The following is an 18,741-nucleotide window of genomic DNA, read 5'->3' on the forward strand; positions in this document are numbered from 1 at the left end:
TTCCAAAGCAACAGAGCAGCAATAGGAGGAATTTGGATGGAACTCTTCTCCAGCCCACTCCAGAACAGCCTGCTGATTAAGAACTTTGGCCTAGACCCCATTCATGCTGAGAAAGGCCTTTTATCTGGGTTTCCTATACCTTTGGCAAATGTTTCAGGAACTGAGCTGTTGTACACAAAGGCCAAGTCCCTGCCTCCTCCCACTCTGGCCACCTTTTGAAAGGAGATTTATGTGTACGATCTCTTTGTTCTGCAGTTCAGCCTCAGTAATTTCTCATCCACAATATTCTACATTTTTAGCTTGAAATTATAAAAATTGCGAATGTGGACTTTTCTGTGGGCTGTTCGCTAGCCTATGGGATTCCCTTCAAAAGTAGGTGCAGTGATTAATTCACCACAGGCAGAATTGAAAAAGTGGTGTAAGTTATAAAACACAATCACTTTTTTTCCCCTCGCCAGGAATTTAGCCCAAGGAAACAAGAAATATTAATGAAGTTTCTGACTATGTCTTTCAGTAATTTGATATTTGAGCAACTCATTTCTTCAGCTCCACTCTATGCCAATTTGCTTTGCTCTCTTTCCAGTCACTAAAGGTGTATTTAATAAGCTTAAACATAAATCACTCACATGTATGAGGTAATTATTTATGAAAAATCTGCATATTTTCTTTTGCTCTGGATTAAGGTGATTTGGAAAAAGATTTCTTATCAATTGCCACTGAATTTATCTAGAATTATGATTATTAATAGTTGAGTGTTTGAATCTGCTCAATATCTCCAGGCAAAATTTCTACTCATTTCAATTGATCCTGGCAGAATCGGGCCCCTTAATCTTTCAATTGTAGCAAATAAGGAGCTGCAGATAAGGGGAAAAAAAAACCCCCTATTTGTGACATGCTGAGAAACTAATTGATACTTTGAGTAAGTGGCGTTAATAAGTGAGTATGGGGAGGAGTGTGAGGCTGGTGGATACTGATGTGAATGTCTGTATAATATGAGCTGTCATTTACATGCCCAAGGACAACTTCTGGAATTGCTTATGGGAAGGGGAAGAGGAATAAATAAAATAAAGAGAAGATCGCAACAGCCTCACAACAGTGTAAGGATTTAACACTGTAGTGTATATCTGCTGCATCAAAGTTCCTGTATGGCCATTTTCTTTTATTTGAATAATTTACTCATTTTATAAACACATGTTTATATTTTTCATTCATTTTCATTTAATATCAACTTGCAACTCCTAGATACTGTTGTGGTGAGACGGTTTTAGGAAGTGGGTTTGACCTCTAGAGTGTGAGGAAAATCTTGAATGCTATTATTATCATTTTATACCACTGAAAAGTAGGCAGGCCCTTACAAAACTCAGTCTCCTATTTACAGCTACATGGCTACCCACATTAGCCATGAATCTAACCTTAATGTACTAATACAACCAGCCTGACAAGGCATCTAGTCTAAACTGTAGATGTGATTAAACTACAGAGTCATCAGGGGGAACCTCAGGAGACCATGCAGTCCTCCTCTGCCAAAGGCAGATACCATTAGCCCTCTGTCCTTCCTGGCAGTTGCTGAATTATCTTCTTCTATCTGAAACATTTCCAGTGATAAAAAATCCACAGTTTACTTTTGAAATAGGTATGATGGGAATAATAAGGGGAAGAATAAAAAGGGTAAGGACAATATAGTCAGACTGTGAGAGAGTTCATGTTTAACAGTCATAATGATTCGACTAACAGGAAAAATAAGGAAGACAAGGAGTCATTTAAGTGCTCCTTGTGGCTTCTTGTGCCAATAGAGACACCCTGCTGGCCCTTGCACGGCTCCAGAGGGACATACGTCTTATGTCATGTCTGTTAGTCCTGTGTGGGTGCCTCACATACCCAGGGGTCTTACCAGAGCACCATAAGCTTATGTGTAGACAACTGAACTGAAGCCCAACCAACTGCTTTATCTGCGAGCTGAATCAGTACCTAGGCTTCACTGACTTCATTGCCTGGCTCTCCTTTGACTGTAATGGCAGCCTTGACTGCTGGCTGACATATGGACACTTATATATAGTCATCTCCGTTTGGATATCTCACTCCGTAGATGACTTCCTGAGCTTTGGCAAATGACAAAGAAATGTCGTGACAAGAAAAAGCATACATTCATGTGCAGCTGAATGGATTTCCTGTGTCACAGACATGCACTCACATTTGCATACATCAAACCCTCGTTAGCAGGTCTTGTTATGCATTAAGATTCTTCTTTCTTATTCTTATAAAAATCACATCTTTTTGAAGTGGCCTGCCTTGTTCTGATTTTCAGCAAATGAGGAGAGTGCAGCCAGGTGACAGAGGTCTCATCTGTCTTTAACGGAATCATCACTTCAGCCACTTTAAATGAGTCATTAAGAACCAAACAGCTGAGGTTTTTTTCTGTTGCAGACTATGTTTGCCAACTGTACTGAATTAGATGCTCGCTTAGTAGGGGATTCCCACATCATCAGATAGGCAGGTACTACAGGTGCAAGACTGCATGATAAATGTTGCATGTAAAAATGTAATTATAATACTAAAATATGATACTACTTGAGACTTGTCTTTCTTTCTTTCTTTCCTGGAAATTGACTGTTTTTTCCTTTTTTTTTTTCTATATTATACTATGAAGTTATCAGTTGTAATGTATTTGTAGTGGGTCTGGATGGAATTAAAGTGCTGCCACTCCACCTCAGTCAAACCGATATGACGTTATAAATGCTCCTTTTACTCTGTAAACGTAAAAGCAAATAGCAACTAGAATATGAATCAATTGAATGGCACTATTAGAAAAGTTAAAGAACTTTAGAATCTGTGTTTTACAATATCTTTATCTCTTTGCATTTTGTTTAACCAGGGAACACAGAGAGAAGCTTAAGGAAGCCCAGTAACAGTTTAACATGTACTGATTTATGCCATTGAGTCCTACTTGTTGATCAACTTTAACGTTTCCTAGTTTCACTCTACAGAAAAAAGAATTAGATGGAAAGTGTGGTAAAATAGAATCTCTCATTCTTTCCCTTGAGGAGGAAATGTGTAAAAAATGAATATTTTGGTGGATTTTAGGATGTACAATTTCAGTTGCAACCATATGAAAAATACCCAATGTTCGAGGGGTTGAAGAGAAGGGGACAAGGAAAGAGGAGAGTTACATATGAATGTTGACATTTTAGAAGCCTGACTTTAGTCTTGAGTTTCCTTGTGAAACTTGGGCAGCTAGGTGTTGCACTCTGAGAGCCAGCAATGGTATTAGCTGGAGACTTAGCCAAAGCTTCAAACACAGTCAGCTCCTACTGATGATTTGAGGAGATTTCAGGGTGAATCAGCTTACTTTGGCCCTGTGCCCAGAGCAGATTTTACCCTCGCTGGCATGCTTAAAGCTTCAACTTACTTCTGCAAAAGCTTTGGGTACAAGTGTTTAGGTTCACTTTGCCACTCTAGGATTTGTAGACTTGTCTGAGGTTGACTACAAAGCTTCATTCTTCCTAGGCAAAATCTTGAATAATAACCTGGAGTCCCATTCATTTGGCCAGTACTCAATTCCTGAGGCACAGTCAGCATTCACGTTTGCTCCTAGGTCCGACTTAAAGTTCTCACTTCCCCAGTGGGTTTAGTGTATCCCCACTCCTTTGATTAGTGCAGCCTCCACCACAGGTTGCCAGAGAGAAAGAGAAGAGAAAAATGGAAATAAATACCACAGGCCAAATTTTGCTATCATCTAAGAACCAGTTTTACAAATCATTATCCTACTCCCCAGTAACGACTGGTCTTCATTTTAATGTTCTGTCATCGCAGCCTTTACTGATCGAGCGCTAATACTGCACTTATTATTTCAATGATTCTCCATCATAAAAACACTTCCCTGACTCAGCTTGTAACACTGTCCACCCCTAGACACTTGCAGCTCTGTCCTCAGATTATTGCGCTCTCTGTTCCTGTGCATTGATTGTCCCCTGTGAGGGCCAAGCCAGCAGAACACATTGGGCAAGTTTACAGCTAATCTTGGGCTCTCTTGTTTCGCTTGCCTAGGAACTGCAAAAGTTTTGGCCACTCAGATACTTCTGCTCACGAGAAAAGGATCTTCTAAAATAATGATCCAATCACTCAGTAATATGTTGTTTCAGTCTACAAAGATACTGTTAATATGTCTTTAAGTAATGAAATTCAGTATTTGCTCCTAGGGTAAAGAATGTCTCTAGCTGGATGCCAAATAAATGTCATTTCTCCACAGTACAAGCCTAATGCAAGACACCTTCTTTGATATCTTCGGCTTGCAGATACTTGATCAGCTCCTGTAGGTGCTGGGAATGCTTCAGTGTGACAGTGGAAGCTTTAGGTGGGAAAGGATTATCAGTGGGAGGAAAGAACTTTTTCATTTATTTCCAGTGTAAAAAGGGGGTAGAAGGGATACTCTGGAGAAATACAGTCTGAAATGGGTTATTCATTATATCAGCTGGCATTTCTGAATCCTTGGCCTAGCTTCCAGCTTAACTCTGATGAAACCTTTCTCACTGTCAGCAGGGACATCTCTGACTAGCATGACACAAAAATCACCATGTCCTTTTCTACTGAAAATGTAAAGGTATTTTATTTCAAAAGTTCAATAAATCAAGATTGTACTAATCACAAGTAGGAAACATCCAGCAACAAGCTTTTAAAATCTTTTTTCAGTACTTTTTTCAACCATTTTCACATTCCTCTTAAAATCATGACAACATAACTGCAAATCTCTGCTTTCTCTTTGATACATTTACATATAGGAACATCATTGTCTCAGAATAAAGATCCTGGGGGACTGTTACTACTGCGTGTCGGGGCTCCCAGAACCTCGCCAGGACCATGCACACTGCTGCGTTGAAATGGGGCTCAGCATGATCAAAACTATCAGGTAATGTTGGGGTTTTTTCCTTTTTCTTCATCTTGTTTCATTGTTTCTGACAATGTGTTCAGTGTCCTGAACTTCTTATCTGAGAATGCTATTACTAGACAAGTAATTCCTATGGTGATTCAGAGACCTCAGGATTATCACTGTGAAAAGGGCAGGACTTCTTCAATCCATGTAATGCGTGGGAACAAATTCTAAATGCATTTTATTAACCTGTGCTGTTTCAGAGCAACACAATAGCTGTGTGTGCATTGAGGGCGATAGGTTTCACGGATCGTAACAGTTCTTACTTTGTACTGTTGTCATTTTTAAGAGGAGGTTGATGAGGAGGAGACTGAATCGCTTCCCATAATCCCTTTAATAAAATAAAACAACAATATAAACACTAACTAGACATCTGTGGCAATACTTTAGATTGGAAACTAGCTCATAGACAAACTCATAAGCACTAAGATTTGCCAAATGAGCAAATTTTACTTGTTAAATTAGGTTGGTGTTTAAATCCACAAGGGCTGGAGATGTTTTAAGTACGGGATGTGTTCCCATCATGTAAATATAGTCGTGTTGCTGATAGATTACTGTATTTTGATACAATCAGGATTAATAGTAACAATGTTTCAGCAGTCCATGTATAGAGCTTGTCCAATGAGTTACTGTGACAGTGGCCAACATCTAATGCTCTGAGAGAGGTTTTCTCCACCTTTTTTATCCTCTATATCAATGTTGCTGAGTTCCCCTTTTCCAAATCCCTCTTACATTGCTGTCTTCCCTAAAACAGTGCTGCCTAACCTGAGCACTCTCCTCTTTCCATGGACGTTTTGCTGTCCAATCTCTTTGTCTGCTTCTTTTCCAGATTGCTTTCCTCCTTTAATGTGAGTGTATCTCATTACATACCGCAGACAGTTAATGCGTACTGCAGCTACGTTACTGAGATCTTAATAGAAAAAGAACTTGACAAAAATTAATTAATGGAAAAAGTAACTGAATAATGATTATACAACAATGATCTCTAAGAAGATTGGATTCAATTATCACAGAATAAATGTTGCACAAAGTAATCAATATTTTGATTCTGGAATCCCCACAGTGAAAGTGAAACATGAATTAGAGAACATAAACAGATGAAAAAAGCTACCAGCATTCTTAAAAATTCTTGGAGACACACATCAAATCATTTGCATTTGCTTGATGATACTATCTGCAGCAAACCCATTGTAAGTCATTTTTCTTCTAAGACAGTAAACGTCTCTGAATCTCCTTACACGTGTGGAAGTCTCTAACACCCCGGTGCCCTTTTATGAAACCGGGTCTCAAAGGCAGTAATCCAGTAGAAATGGTACTGTAGTCTTAGTATTTTAAATGACAGTTATATTCGGTGAGAGCTGAGAAACCATTAGGACTTTGGTCATCCCAAGCTAATTCAGTTCAGATTGCCTCCAATTTATTTGATAATCTCAGTATCTGAATTTCTGGCCATTCAATGAACACGATTTTTTCCACAAGTTTTTCTGTCCAAAGTATAGGAGCCTTATGTTACTTATCTTAATGTGTACTCATACAGTTCACAGGGAGGACCAATGGTTCCATAGGATATTACAAATACTTCAGTCCACATTTCTAAGAGAATTTGGAGTTATCTGCAGTCTAACAATTAGAACTTAAATTAGTAGCTATCTTTCACAGTTAAAATGAAAAAAACCCCTTTCTTTAGAAAACTGAGTTTCTACTATATTGGTCACTGCAGAATTTGATCAGATCTGAAACCTGCTAGAAATGACATTTGATGATTATAAAATTTTTTGTCTTCATCTGAAGATTTCACAAAATAAATCTTTTCTATGTCCAAAATAACAGGGAGATGATCCAAGATATGAGAAACCATCATTCAGACTTCACAATTATATTGAAGTTACATAGACAAACTCAAAGCCTTCTTGCAAATCAGAGGATATTTACAGGAAATTTCCAAAAATTTCAGTACTCATAAAGCCTACATCAACAGTTGTTTCTCCTCCCTCTTGCGAAGCTACATCTTAGCTGTTAAATCTTAGCTATATTTTAGCTCAGGCACTTAGCCTAGCTTAAGAATTAGACATTGAAACAAAAACTGGTATTTATGCTACAACATCCCACCTATAATTGGGATTTAGATACCTAGATCGTGGAGAACAATCCAGGTACTTTTAGAACTCCTGATTCTTGTACCGGTTTAAATTCTTTATGCAATTAATGTAGAAGGAAGCATTACATTAGGCAAACCAGATTTCCCCCTGCAGGTCCCCCAAGATTCCTGTTCTCTCCACTGACAGCAGGTAGTTGGTAACATTGGTAGTTGGTAACATCAGTACCAACACTTCTGGTGAGGCAGTGCCCAAAAATTTAACATCTCAGGGTACCATTTCTGAATTTTCCTTCTAGTCGTCTTGATGACTGCATGGTCAGCAGGAATTGAACAAGAATTTCAAATCTATTCATTACACAACATGTAAAATAAATCTACATGGACAGATTGACTCACAAGGGACTTCTGACTGTTTTAATACAACTTGTATCCATACAGATATAGTGTTAAATTATTGTTAATTCAGACTCTACAACTGGATCTTAAGCTCATATACCAAGGATCTAGACTTGGTATATGCTGCTCCACTTCTCTCTTTGCAGATGTAAGGAACTGTTCGGAACACAACAAAACAATCCAAGATCATTATTTCCTCAGTAATGATTTTTTGCATCACGGTGTCTTGTTACAAATCTTAAAAAAGAAAAGCTATTACTGTTATTCTACTCTGTCTTCTTGTACATTGCTCCCTTAACCATGGAGCACAATTGAAATACAACTTTCAGCCATGGGAAGCTTCCATGAAATCTGATATTTACTCTAAAGCGGGGAAGCTTTGCTCCATCACATTTGTGCATGAGCAAGAATCCTAACTCTAGCTGTCTTGCAAAACCAAACCTCTTGTAAATTCTCTTTAGCTGCAGTTGGAAACGCAAATTGAAATAAAAACACCAAGCTCTTCACAATGGTTCATTTATTTAGCTGGTTCTCATATTTTTTTCACATGCAGCGTAATTCTTCCTCGTATTTAGTTTTATTGTATTAATGCCTGTCTGTACTGACAGTTGATAGAAATGAGATACTAGTGGAATGTTTAGTCATCAGATAATAATGTTTCATTTTAACAGTTATCACTCAAGCTAAATGGGTGTCAGAGATAACATTCAGGGAGACTAAATCTGCAACTCTCTTACCTACAAAAAAGAGCAGACATCTTATTTTTATCTTTATGTCTCTGTGGGGAGGGAAAGATTTGTAAGAAGAAAGCGGTCATCGACATTTTCATTGCGTGTTACTGAAATTCCAAAGCTGTGTTGGAGTGCCAGATGGATAGGATTATGGATGGGATTTGTGATAAAATTCAGGATGGAGATATCTATTTGCTGACAGTCAAATATGGAACATAGGCTTAAGACCTAACAATAAAATGAGGTTAGATTTGAGACAATTGCCTCCTCAAATATATTAAAATGGATGTAATATAGGTAAGAGAAAGATACAGAACATCATAAAAGTAATTCTGAACTGAGATAATTTCTAAATATCACATTATGCTCCTATCTCTTTCTATAGAAAGAGATTATTGGAGTTTTCAATTCTTTGGGTTGGGCTGTGAGGAGAGGAATAACAACGTAAAGCACAGTGAGGAAAGTTCAGAGGGAAAGTGAGGTAAAGGAGAAAGGAGAGGAAGCATGAAAGAAAGTGGAAGTAGAGGAAGGACTGTGAAGAAAATAATCATAAAGAAGATGAGAGAGTACTTCCAAACCAGAAATTATAGAGCATAGTCTGTCAATGTCAAGACGGAGATGAGAATAATGAATCTTGATGTGGTGGTCTCATTTTAAAAAGTTTGTTAAACATTTTTATAAAGGTTCAGGGAAAAGCCACAAAAATAATTTGTGAAGCAGAAGCACCTTTAAAATAAGAGAATTGAGAAGCTTGATCTGTTTAGCTGAGCAAATAAAAGGATTGAGAAGTTATTTGGTAACAGCACATAAAAAAAGTTATGGGGAGAAAACATTAGATTTAAAAATGGGTGATAGTATTACTAAGAGAAGCAATGGCTTTTGTGTCCCTCAGTGTTTTCAAATCAAAACTGAATTTCTTCCTAAAGTAAATACTTCCATCAGGCACAAGTTACTGGAATACAAACAAGCACGAATGGGTAAAATATACGAGCCTGTGTGGCACATGTCCTTATTCCTAAAATTCCTGTGATTGGGAAGAGCAGGGAAGGGAGGTTGTGTGAGGCCCAGCTCCTCAAGGACTCACTCACATGGTGTAACAATGGAAATCCAACAACAATACACATAACGGTGGAAATTCAAACAAACCTTTATGTCGTGGTTTACCCGGCAGGCAGCCAAACCCCACGCAGCCGCTTGCTCACTCCCACCCCCGCCAGTGGGACGGGGAGAGAATTGGAAGGGTAAGAGTGAGAAAATGGGGTATCTCATGGGTTGAGATAAAGACAGTTTAATAGAACAGAAAAGGAAGGCAAAATAATAATAATAATAATAACAACAACAACAACAACAACAACAACAACAATATACAAAACAACAAGGATATACAAAATGAGTGATGCACAATGCAATTGCTCATCACCCACGCTGACCGATAACCAAGTAGTGATCGCTACTTTCTGGAACACGCCTACCATTCATATACTGAGCATGACGTCACATGATATGGAATACCCTGTTGGCCAACTGGGCCAGCTGTCCCAGCTATGCTCCCTCCTTTCCAGAGCATGGAAGCTGAATGTCCTTGACTAGCAGGGCACTTAGCAACAGCTGAAAACATCAGTGTGTTATCAACATTCTTCTCATACTAAATCCAAAACACAGCACTAGGAAGAAATTTAACTCTATCCCAGTCGAAACCAGGACAGTATATTTGTTTGGTAAATCAAGGAGTTCTGAGTGACTTAATCTCTTGGATTATTTCCCACTAAAATACCAGAAAGAGTAATTATGACAGAAAAAATAGTCCCAGCATACAATGTAAGCTAAACTCCAGAAGTTAGATAACAGTTTGTCTCCATTAAAAGGCTGTAATTAACTACTAATATTAACATCCGTTCATGAGAGAGGAGAAAAAAAAACAACAACAACAACAAAAAAAAAACAAAAAACAAACTAACAAAACAAAACAAAACCTCCAAACCACCACAACTATTTTAGATTATCTCAGTGACCGACCTGGTAGGTTTCCTGCCTTTCGCAAGAAAAGATGTTTTTAACTTCATCTCTTGTGTACTAAAAAGAAATCATGAAGTGATCAATGTTTGTTAAAGAAGTTACTTAGTGAAACAGCCAGGAATTGCTTTCATACTCAACGACTAATAAATCATTATTTAATTATATAATTATATAATTGATCCAGTTCTTGATTCCTTCCACAAATTATTTCTTGTATAATGTATAAGGCTCAGCCTATGTTGTAATGAGCCCTGATTTACAGAAGACAGAATAATGCTTCACAAAACCAAAAACTATTGCTTACCTTCATTTCTGCATGGTGGTGGAAAGGGGCTTTGCAAGATATTCACAAGTTCAGCCAGCACTTTTCAGACAGGCCACAGCGTGAATAGGTTTCACACTGGGACTGGATCGCATCGTCACCTCCACGTATCCATTTCAGCCACTGACTGAGAATGAACAGAGCATCAGGACTGTATATCTTTCCCTGTTTTTGCTGTTGGGTGACTATATGAATTGACCTGAGTAGAGATTAATAGGTTCATGTACCTCTAAGACCTGTTTTTTTTGAGTGTACCACCAAATACAATCAAAGCTATGTTGGCAAGATGGCATAGGAGCGTATAACTTTTTATAGCTTTTTATAACATAGTTTTCAAATGAAAAAGCACACTTCTGATAATATTGTTTATAGTCCCTTGTGCTGTATTAGTTTCCTGCCTCTCAGAGCAGATAGACATAAGAAACAGGAATACAGCAGTGCTTTAATTCTGTCCATGTTGCTACTGCATCCATCTGAACTCAGAGCAAGTCAGTTATATCAATGATAAGTCTGATGATATGAAACTTCTCCAGATAATAGTTTCTGCTGACATTGGAATCTAGCTCTAATTCCAAGGCAAACTCACCCTGGAGCTATTTTAAACTGGCATTTTGGGATAATATCTACCTTAAATTGTAAATTCAATGCTATGTAAAGTCCATCTACAAAGTGTGATATCCTGTGAGTCATGGTACCTGAGCTGTATTCTTCGAATGTTCAGTAGTTTAGTACACCCTGTTACCTAGCTTTTTAAAAATAATGGATATCTCCTTCACAAGCATGACACAGTTCTCAGAATCACACCAAAAAAACCACTTACCTCTGTTCACCTACTACCGTCTCATGTCAGCACCAAAAAGCACTTGAGTTCATTGAGGAAAATTCCACGAATCTGTTGAGATCAACCAAGAAGTTGTCTATGTAATTGAACCTTAGGATCATAGGACAGTTCAGTTTAGAGGGGACATCAGGAGATTACTAGTCCCACCTTCTGCTCAAAGCAGGGTCATCTATGACCCTTATTTACTTCAACCAGAATACATAGATTTTCCTATTACATCTGCATGAGGATGATAGTGGCTATGTCTTGATGGGTAAATTACACAGCCCCAGGGAGTGTTAGCTGTCACCAAGAAAAAGTGGCACAGACTGACCAACTCCATTCTTCTAAACTATTTTTTTTCTTCCAAAACCAGGCAGTTGCATTCAAATTGCATACTGGAAATCGTCTTCGTCACATGCAAACTCCTGAACCTGGGGACAGGTTGTGAGAGAGCTAGTTGGCCAGGAAAAAACATTCTGGGACTGTTTTAAATATCTCAAAGCATAGACAGAATCTTGCACAATTAAACTGGCCAGCACAGATGTAGCCAGTGTGTCACTGTCTGAACCTGCAAGGCGTGAATTCCAAGGAATTCAGATTTTTGGCAGCTACCGGAAAGGTTGAAAAGCAGATTTCTGACTTTTGGCTCACCTCCTACATGCAAATAGGAAAACCTCTGATTAACAGCACAAAAATCAAATACCCATCAAAGAATGCTGGCCAGAAGGAAACGCCAAGATCCAATTAAAATCAATGAAATTTTTATCACTGACTTGACTGAAATGAGGTATGGCATGAGTGGCATCAGTCACAGTTGTCTCATACTGGATAAGATATCAAACAGCTTGTGAGGTAAACAGGGCTGCTTTATAGATTATCAATAATGCAACTTCATGAACGTGCTTTGTCAAAGTGTTTGCAGAGAGCCTGTAAAACAGTTGAAGCAAATACATTTTTTTAATTAGAACCTTCATTGATAGTTGAATAAATTTAAGAGGCAGAAGAACTAGGAAGATGTGGAACACCTGAGCTTATGCAAAATGAACACTCTTCATTTTTTCAGTATTTAGTACATGTTATTATTTATGAGAAGTTTTTTTCTGAATAAATGAGAACTATTCCTATTGATGAAGATGATCCGGTGTTCATTGTTTCGAAGTTTTCAATTGCTTTCTTCCTATAGCAGTATATAAACAAGACCTTTTAAAGTATGTGGTAGTCTGGCTATTAGGGAGATTGATTTGACCATGGTGAAATCCCCTTCTCTACATAATTCAGAAATCTGTTTCACGCCACATCACTCCAAATTTTAAAGAAAAAGAATAATTCCATAGCTTTTTACATACTAATCAATCACCTCACTTTTAAACTATGACCATTTATTCTTTATTCAGTGTAAAACCTTACAACAAAAGCTTAGTGAAAACTAATGTCTCCACAAACAGGTTCTCAACCGCTCTGCTCTCAGTCTTGTGTTGCAAATAATAAAGCAATGGGAGCAGGACCAGATCGCTGTTCTGCTTTGATTCATGTTCTGGATAGGGTCTGTTTAAATATGTCTCAGACTGCCTGTGGCTCGATTCAATCAGGTCCCCTCATGCAATTAGTTTCCTACCTATCAACATAAGAGCACATTGCTGTGAAGGGCGAGTAAGAGGAGGCTGTGAAGGTGGGGACCCTGCAGGTACACCAGCACCGCAGCAGACAGAAAAGGAGAACAGCCTTCAGTCAAAGGATGCAGGCAGGTAGCCAAATCCACACTGACCGCAGATGAAGAGCTGACATCAAATATCACCTGAGCAGCACACAGGAATAAGTTGCTGGGAGGTTGTGAAAGACAACAGATGAGGCAAGGGAGACAGGACCTTGATTAGGGTCTGGAGTGTCATGCAGGAGGCAGTGTGGGCAGCACAGCTATGTGAAGTTTTGAACAAATGCAGAAGTCCTATGTGGCTGATTGAGGTTGATGAAGCCTTTTCAGGTCATTATCACATGTTTATGACAAAGGAAAAGTTAAAATCCAGCAATCCTTAGTGAACACTCTGGAAACAGAGGGATGTATTGCTCGCTTGCACCGTCATTTGTACCTGGTCTCTCCAATGAAATCTTTGTGCATTAGTTCTCATACAGGGTACAAATACAAACCATAATTTAACTTAAAAGAATAGAATAGAATAGAATAGAATAGAATAGAATAGAATAGAATAGAATAGAATAGAATAGAATAGAATATTTCAGTTGGAAGGGACCTACAACGGTCATCTAGTCCAACTGCCTGACCACATCAGGGCTGACCAAAAGCTAAAGCATCTTATGAAGGGCATTGCCCAAATGTCTCTTAAACACTGACGGGCTTGAGGCATCGACCACCTCCCTAGGAAGCCTGTTCCAGTGTTTGACCACTCTCTCAGTAAAGAACTGCTTCCTAATGTCCGGTCTAAACCTCCCCTGGTACAGCTTTGAACCATGCCCACGTGTCCTGTCACTGGATACCAGGGAGAAGAGCTCAGCACCTCCCTCCTCACTTCCCCTCCTCGGGAAGCTGCAGAGAGCAATGAGGTCCCCCCTCAGCCTCCTTTTCTCCAAACTAGACAAACCCAGAGTCCTTAGCCACTGCTCATAGGACTTGCCTTCCAGCCCTTTCACCAGCTTCATTGCCCTCCTCTGGACGCATTCAAGGACCTTCACATCGTTCTTAAATTCTGGGGCCCAGAACTGCACACAGTACTCAAGGTGAGGCCGCACCAACACTGAATACAGCGGGACAATCACCTCTTGTGACCAGCTGGTGATGCTGTGTTTGGTGCACCTCAGACTGCGGTTTGCCCTCTTGGCTGCCAGGGCACCCTGCTGACCCATATTGATCTGCTGTCGACCAGCACCCCCAGATCCCTTTCTGCAGGGCTGCTCTCCAGCCGCTCCTCTCCCAATTTATACTTGTGCCCGGTGTTACTCTGTCTGGCATTTGGACTTGCTAAATTCCATGCCATTGATGATTGCCCAATGCTAGTATTTATCCAATGTTAAATACTAGTATTCATTACCAACTAAATACTATAGTACATAAAAGCTAAATTGGTCTAATAAGAGTGTGTGTGTGTATATATATGTAGAGAGAGATATTACATAGATATATGTTTTTAGACCATTTTATTAAACTTAAAGTCCTCTTATGGTGTCCATTTTTCAATGAAAAGCTTTTTGCTCAATTATTCCTCTGGATCCAATTAGCTTTTTATTTCAAGATAAGAAAATCAGACAAAATAAGAAATAATTATCTTAGTCTGAACAAAAGAAAAAGGCAGACTGGGGAAACGATTATGTTGGGAGTTGTGTGATAATTCCTCTGACAGTTATGAGTGTTAGTTTAGATATTTTTGTAGCATATCTATAAAATTCTTCAAAACACATTACAAATTGCAGTGCATTCACTTCTTTTAACTCTTCTCACATTTAAGGCAGTACTTCAGTGTGGAGTTGTTTTCATGTCCCATCTTCCAGAGACAGGTGATTGTTTGTTTAATTTCGATATTTCAAGCCCTCTTGCTTGCAAACCAGTAAAGCAATTTGTAAATGAAAACTATAAACTTGGAGTATCAGAATGCAGATAAATCCTTTCTTAAAGCTAAGTTTTTTTATTATTTTATGATTAACTTTTTAAAATTCCTTCCTTTTAGATATCTGAAATATGTTAGCTTCTTGATACGACGAACAGATCTTCTTGTAGGCAAAAAACTGCACTGGGACTTATCATATGCATGCTTTTCTCCAAGGTTTCAGAGTATGCAGGAAAGGGAAATATAAATGAATTGTTTATTTTCAATTCCTCATATTTTTATATGACTAGTTTCTCTCCATTTTAAAACTCTCATTTCTTTTTTTTTTTCCCCCGCAAACTGAACTGATGCCCTGTTGCAGCAACGAAAGGCCAAGTATTGAATGCAGTCAGCAATTTACCCTTTTCTCCTCTAGAGAGGGTCTGTCAAGGTCACGACTGAGGCATCTGAGGCAACAGTAGTTAGCTTCAGAGTTGTGAAATAGAGCTGTTTATTCTTTGCCTGCTCTGTTGTGTGATCTTGCTGTGCTGCTATTGACTTCAGTGACCGTAGAACTGGGTCTCTTTACAGAGAAACAGCAGCCTTGTTTGTAGACCAACAGTAGCAACGCGCTTTTCCTATCCTGAGCATGCTATTCAAATATTAATGAACGCTAGCTCTAATAGTATTTCTGGTGCAAATAATTGTTGCCACACAGGCAGAACTGGAAAAGTGCTCTCTTTGTCTTCCCAGTGGATACAGCTCCATTATTTTAGTTGTGAGCTTCTCACAGTGATGTGCTGGAGAATCTCAATACTGATTTGGAAGAAGCAGTCCTAGGTCTAAGACACTACTGAGGTGCCTGTGGCTATGAACAATATATGTTGTCTTGAATCAGAAGAAGAAGATACTATTTTAACACAGTAAAATTCCCTTTTACTATTCTATTTACCAATAGACATATTGGAAACAGTGCTGGGACAAAGTCCCTTTTTTGAGACTGTTAACAATATGCCCGCATGTGTTTACTTTTGAAGAGGTAAAATGGTCTTTGCCATCACACAGAATAGAAGAAACTGATTTTAGAATCACACCATTATCATAACAGAGCAAATGGTGTTCTGGCTAAATCTACTGAAAATAATTCGCCTTTAGACAAAGAGTAACTCTGGAAAATTTCAGCCAATAAAGTAACATTTTTGAAGTATTGAAAATTATTCCAAAACTACAATAGAATATAAAAGTATATGCAGGCTTGATGATAATAGTTTTTGTAATGTTGTTGAATGCTCTTTTATGATTCCAAGCTAAAGGACTCAATGAGTCCAGACACTTCACTCAGACATGTTTTTCTCTCCCTATCTTTCTCTTTCTGTCTGATAGGAATAATAACATGTGCCACTGAACCATGCATGCAATTAAGCACTTAATGATAATCTGGCTTTTAGAGTCATTTTATCACTACCTGTACTTTGCTACCTAGAAAGTTATCTCTTCATTCTACAGACTAAGTGGTTCTTTATAACAAATGGCATTGTATTTTACATCATACCCTTTTCTAAAAGATATGAAAAACCATGGCATATGCTTTCATGAGTCTGGTCTTTTTCCTTTTTCTTTGTTTTGTTTAACAGATATGTTAGGTCGAGAACGAAGCATGACATTGACATGAGAATAGGGATACATTCGGGATCGGTTCTGTGCGGAGTGCTGGGCCTGCGCAAGTGGCAGTTTGATGTCTGGTCATGGGACGTGGATATCGCAAACAAACTCGAGTCAGGTGGAATTCCTGGGTAAGGCAACGTGTATGTCCCACAGTCAGGAAACAATGCCAACAGAGTACACTGTTAACCTTGCCAACAGATTAACTGTCTTACATTATTTCATTGACTATGACATTGTTTTTTGTTTTGCTATTTTGCGGTTGGCAAGGATTTGTGAGGCTATAGTCAAAAAAGGTAGAAATGGTCAGCTTGCAGAGACATTGGAAAAGACAAAAATATTTCTTTTTCTTTGCCAGCTATGATTTCCTTAAAAAGGTCAGTGGTTGTATTCAGCCCATATAATACTCAGAGGTAGCCCAAATTTCCCAGTTAGGTGTTGACCATTCCTGAGTTTTCCCAGGCTTCATTCTCTCGTCCTTTGCATTCAAATGCTGTTGTGAGGCACAAGGCTGTAATTTATTTTCTTTCATAATGCACAGTGTGGGAAGAATTATATGTTTATAGGTCGTTACGCTAATAAGAAGGTGTTAGGGACAGCAGGCTCTCTAGGAAGTCTTTTAAATAATTTGACGCTTTAGTAAATGTTTTGAGACATTTATGTCAGCCTGTCTATATGTGAAAATATATGGTTTTCCATTAGGCTGCCTAGTTTTTCTTTGTCTGAGGTGGCTGATTCGCCTGGAAGACAGAATGTTATTTCTGCCTGACATGGTCTATATCTCACAGTATTTTGCAAGTTGCAGGTCCTAAATTTGAAGCAACAGTAGCAGTTGCAGGGATCCTCTGTTCACTGTCAGTTCCATCTTCCATTGATGAAAGATGTAGCAAAAGATCCCCAACAACAATTTGATTTTTGGCCATGGAACATAGAAGCAATAACAGTGGACATCTTTATGCAGAAAAAGTCTAAGTGATGCTGTCATCTTGAGTGAGAGAGGTTTTAAGTCATCAAATCTGAGTGATGTGCTGTACTCCCTACACACACGTCAGGATCTGTCAGAGCTGTCGTGTTCCCAGGAAGTTAGAAATTTGCTTTATATTGTATTTGCAAATGCAGACCCTTTCACCGTTCCCCATAGTAGACCTTTATACTAATATATATTCTTAGAATCAGCAGAAAATGAAACATTGCACGCTCTGAAAACAATTTCTATACTCTGCATGTGTCACCAGTGTATAAAACTGCAGAAAAAATTTTCCTTCCTTGCTGCTTATTCCACATGACAGCCCCAGATGACGAAGAAAGGTCACATGCTGCTTTGTTAACATGAGCAAATCAATCACCTAAGTTTCACCATCCGCACCTACAAAAAGTCTAGTTTATTGCTGTTAATGTGTGCAAGTAGTATGGCTATTAATGAATAACCTAGAGAATGCACCACCTTGCTGTTGCTGATAAAATGCCTGGCTAGGTTGCAGTCTACTGAAGCAGAGTGATTTCCACTCCTGTGTATCAGTTTGCCAACAGAGCAAAGCCTGTATGTGACAGCAATTCACTAAAAGTCTCTCAAAACAGTGATTTACACCAGGCTTTCCTAGTGCGCAGAGCAGATTTAACAGAGCGGTTAAGTTCACTTCAGCCTCTCCTTACTTCTCCTGCCGCCAGCATTGAAATCCCCCTTCCTGCCACAACACCGGGATCATTCCCATTCCCAAAGCTGCTCTGCTTTCCTCTGTTTTGTCAGAAAAGCTGCCCTGGGGTTATGAATGGTCCCGCTCCCCCAGTCTGGAGGCAGGAGAGAAGGGGCTCAGCTCTTCCCCTCGCCGGTGGCATGTCACCCGGACACCTCACAAGCCTGGGTGATGCAGGGACAGATTGCCCCCGAGTGAAGGAGTGTGAGCGGGCAGCCCAACTGTCGTGGAAGGAGGCACTCGGGAGCACTAAGAAAAAGCAATCATTTCTGGTTTTCTGAGAGGAAAAAAATGCATCCACAACACCTGAGAAGGAAACCATGTAAGATCCTACAGTGTTATTTCACAGACACTCTTCTGCCAGGACCCCATCTTCTAACAGTCTTCACCTAGTGTATCTAGGTATTAATCTATGCTATTGAATTGGCACAAAACCTAGCTAATAATTAGTTTTCCAGGATGTATCAATGACAGGTATCATCTAAAGCTTTGGGTCTGATATGTTTTCAACAGTAGGACAGGCTATATCTTTTTACTTC

The 18,741-nt window shown here is 39.0% G+C and overlaps 1 protein-coding gene across 1 annotated transcript in view; it reads left to right on the top strand.

Moving 5' to 3' along the window:
• The window catches only part of ADCY8 (adenylate cyclase 8), a 132,060-nt gene that overhangs the window by 59,473 nt on the left and 53,846 nt on the right, over nucleotides 1-18,741 (top strand). The window contains 2 exon segments of the mRNA XM_075141155.1: nucleotides 4,776-4,903; nucleotides 16,481-16,639. Of these exon segments, the coding sequence (XP_074997256.1) occupies nucleotides 4,776-4,903; nucleotides 16,481-16,639 (287 nt within the window).

The sequence above is a fragment of the Calonectris borealis genome, chromosome 2, assembly GCF_964195595.1.
Source record: "Calonectris borealis chromosome 2, bCalBor7.hap1.2, whole genome shotgun sequence".
Taxonomy (NCBI): domain Eukaryota; kingdom Metazoa; phylum Chordata; class Aves; order Procellariiformes; family Procellariidae; genus Calonectris; species Calonectris borealis.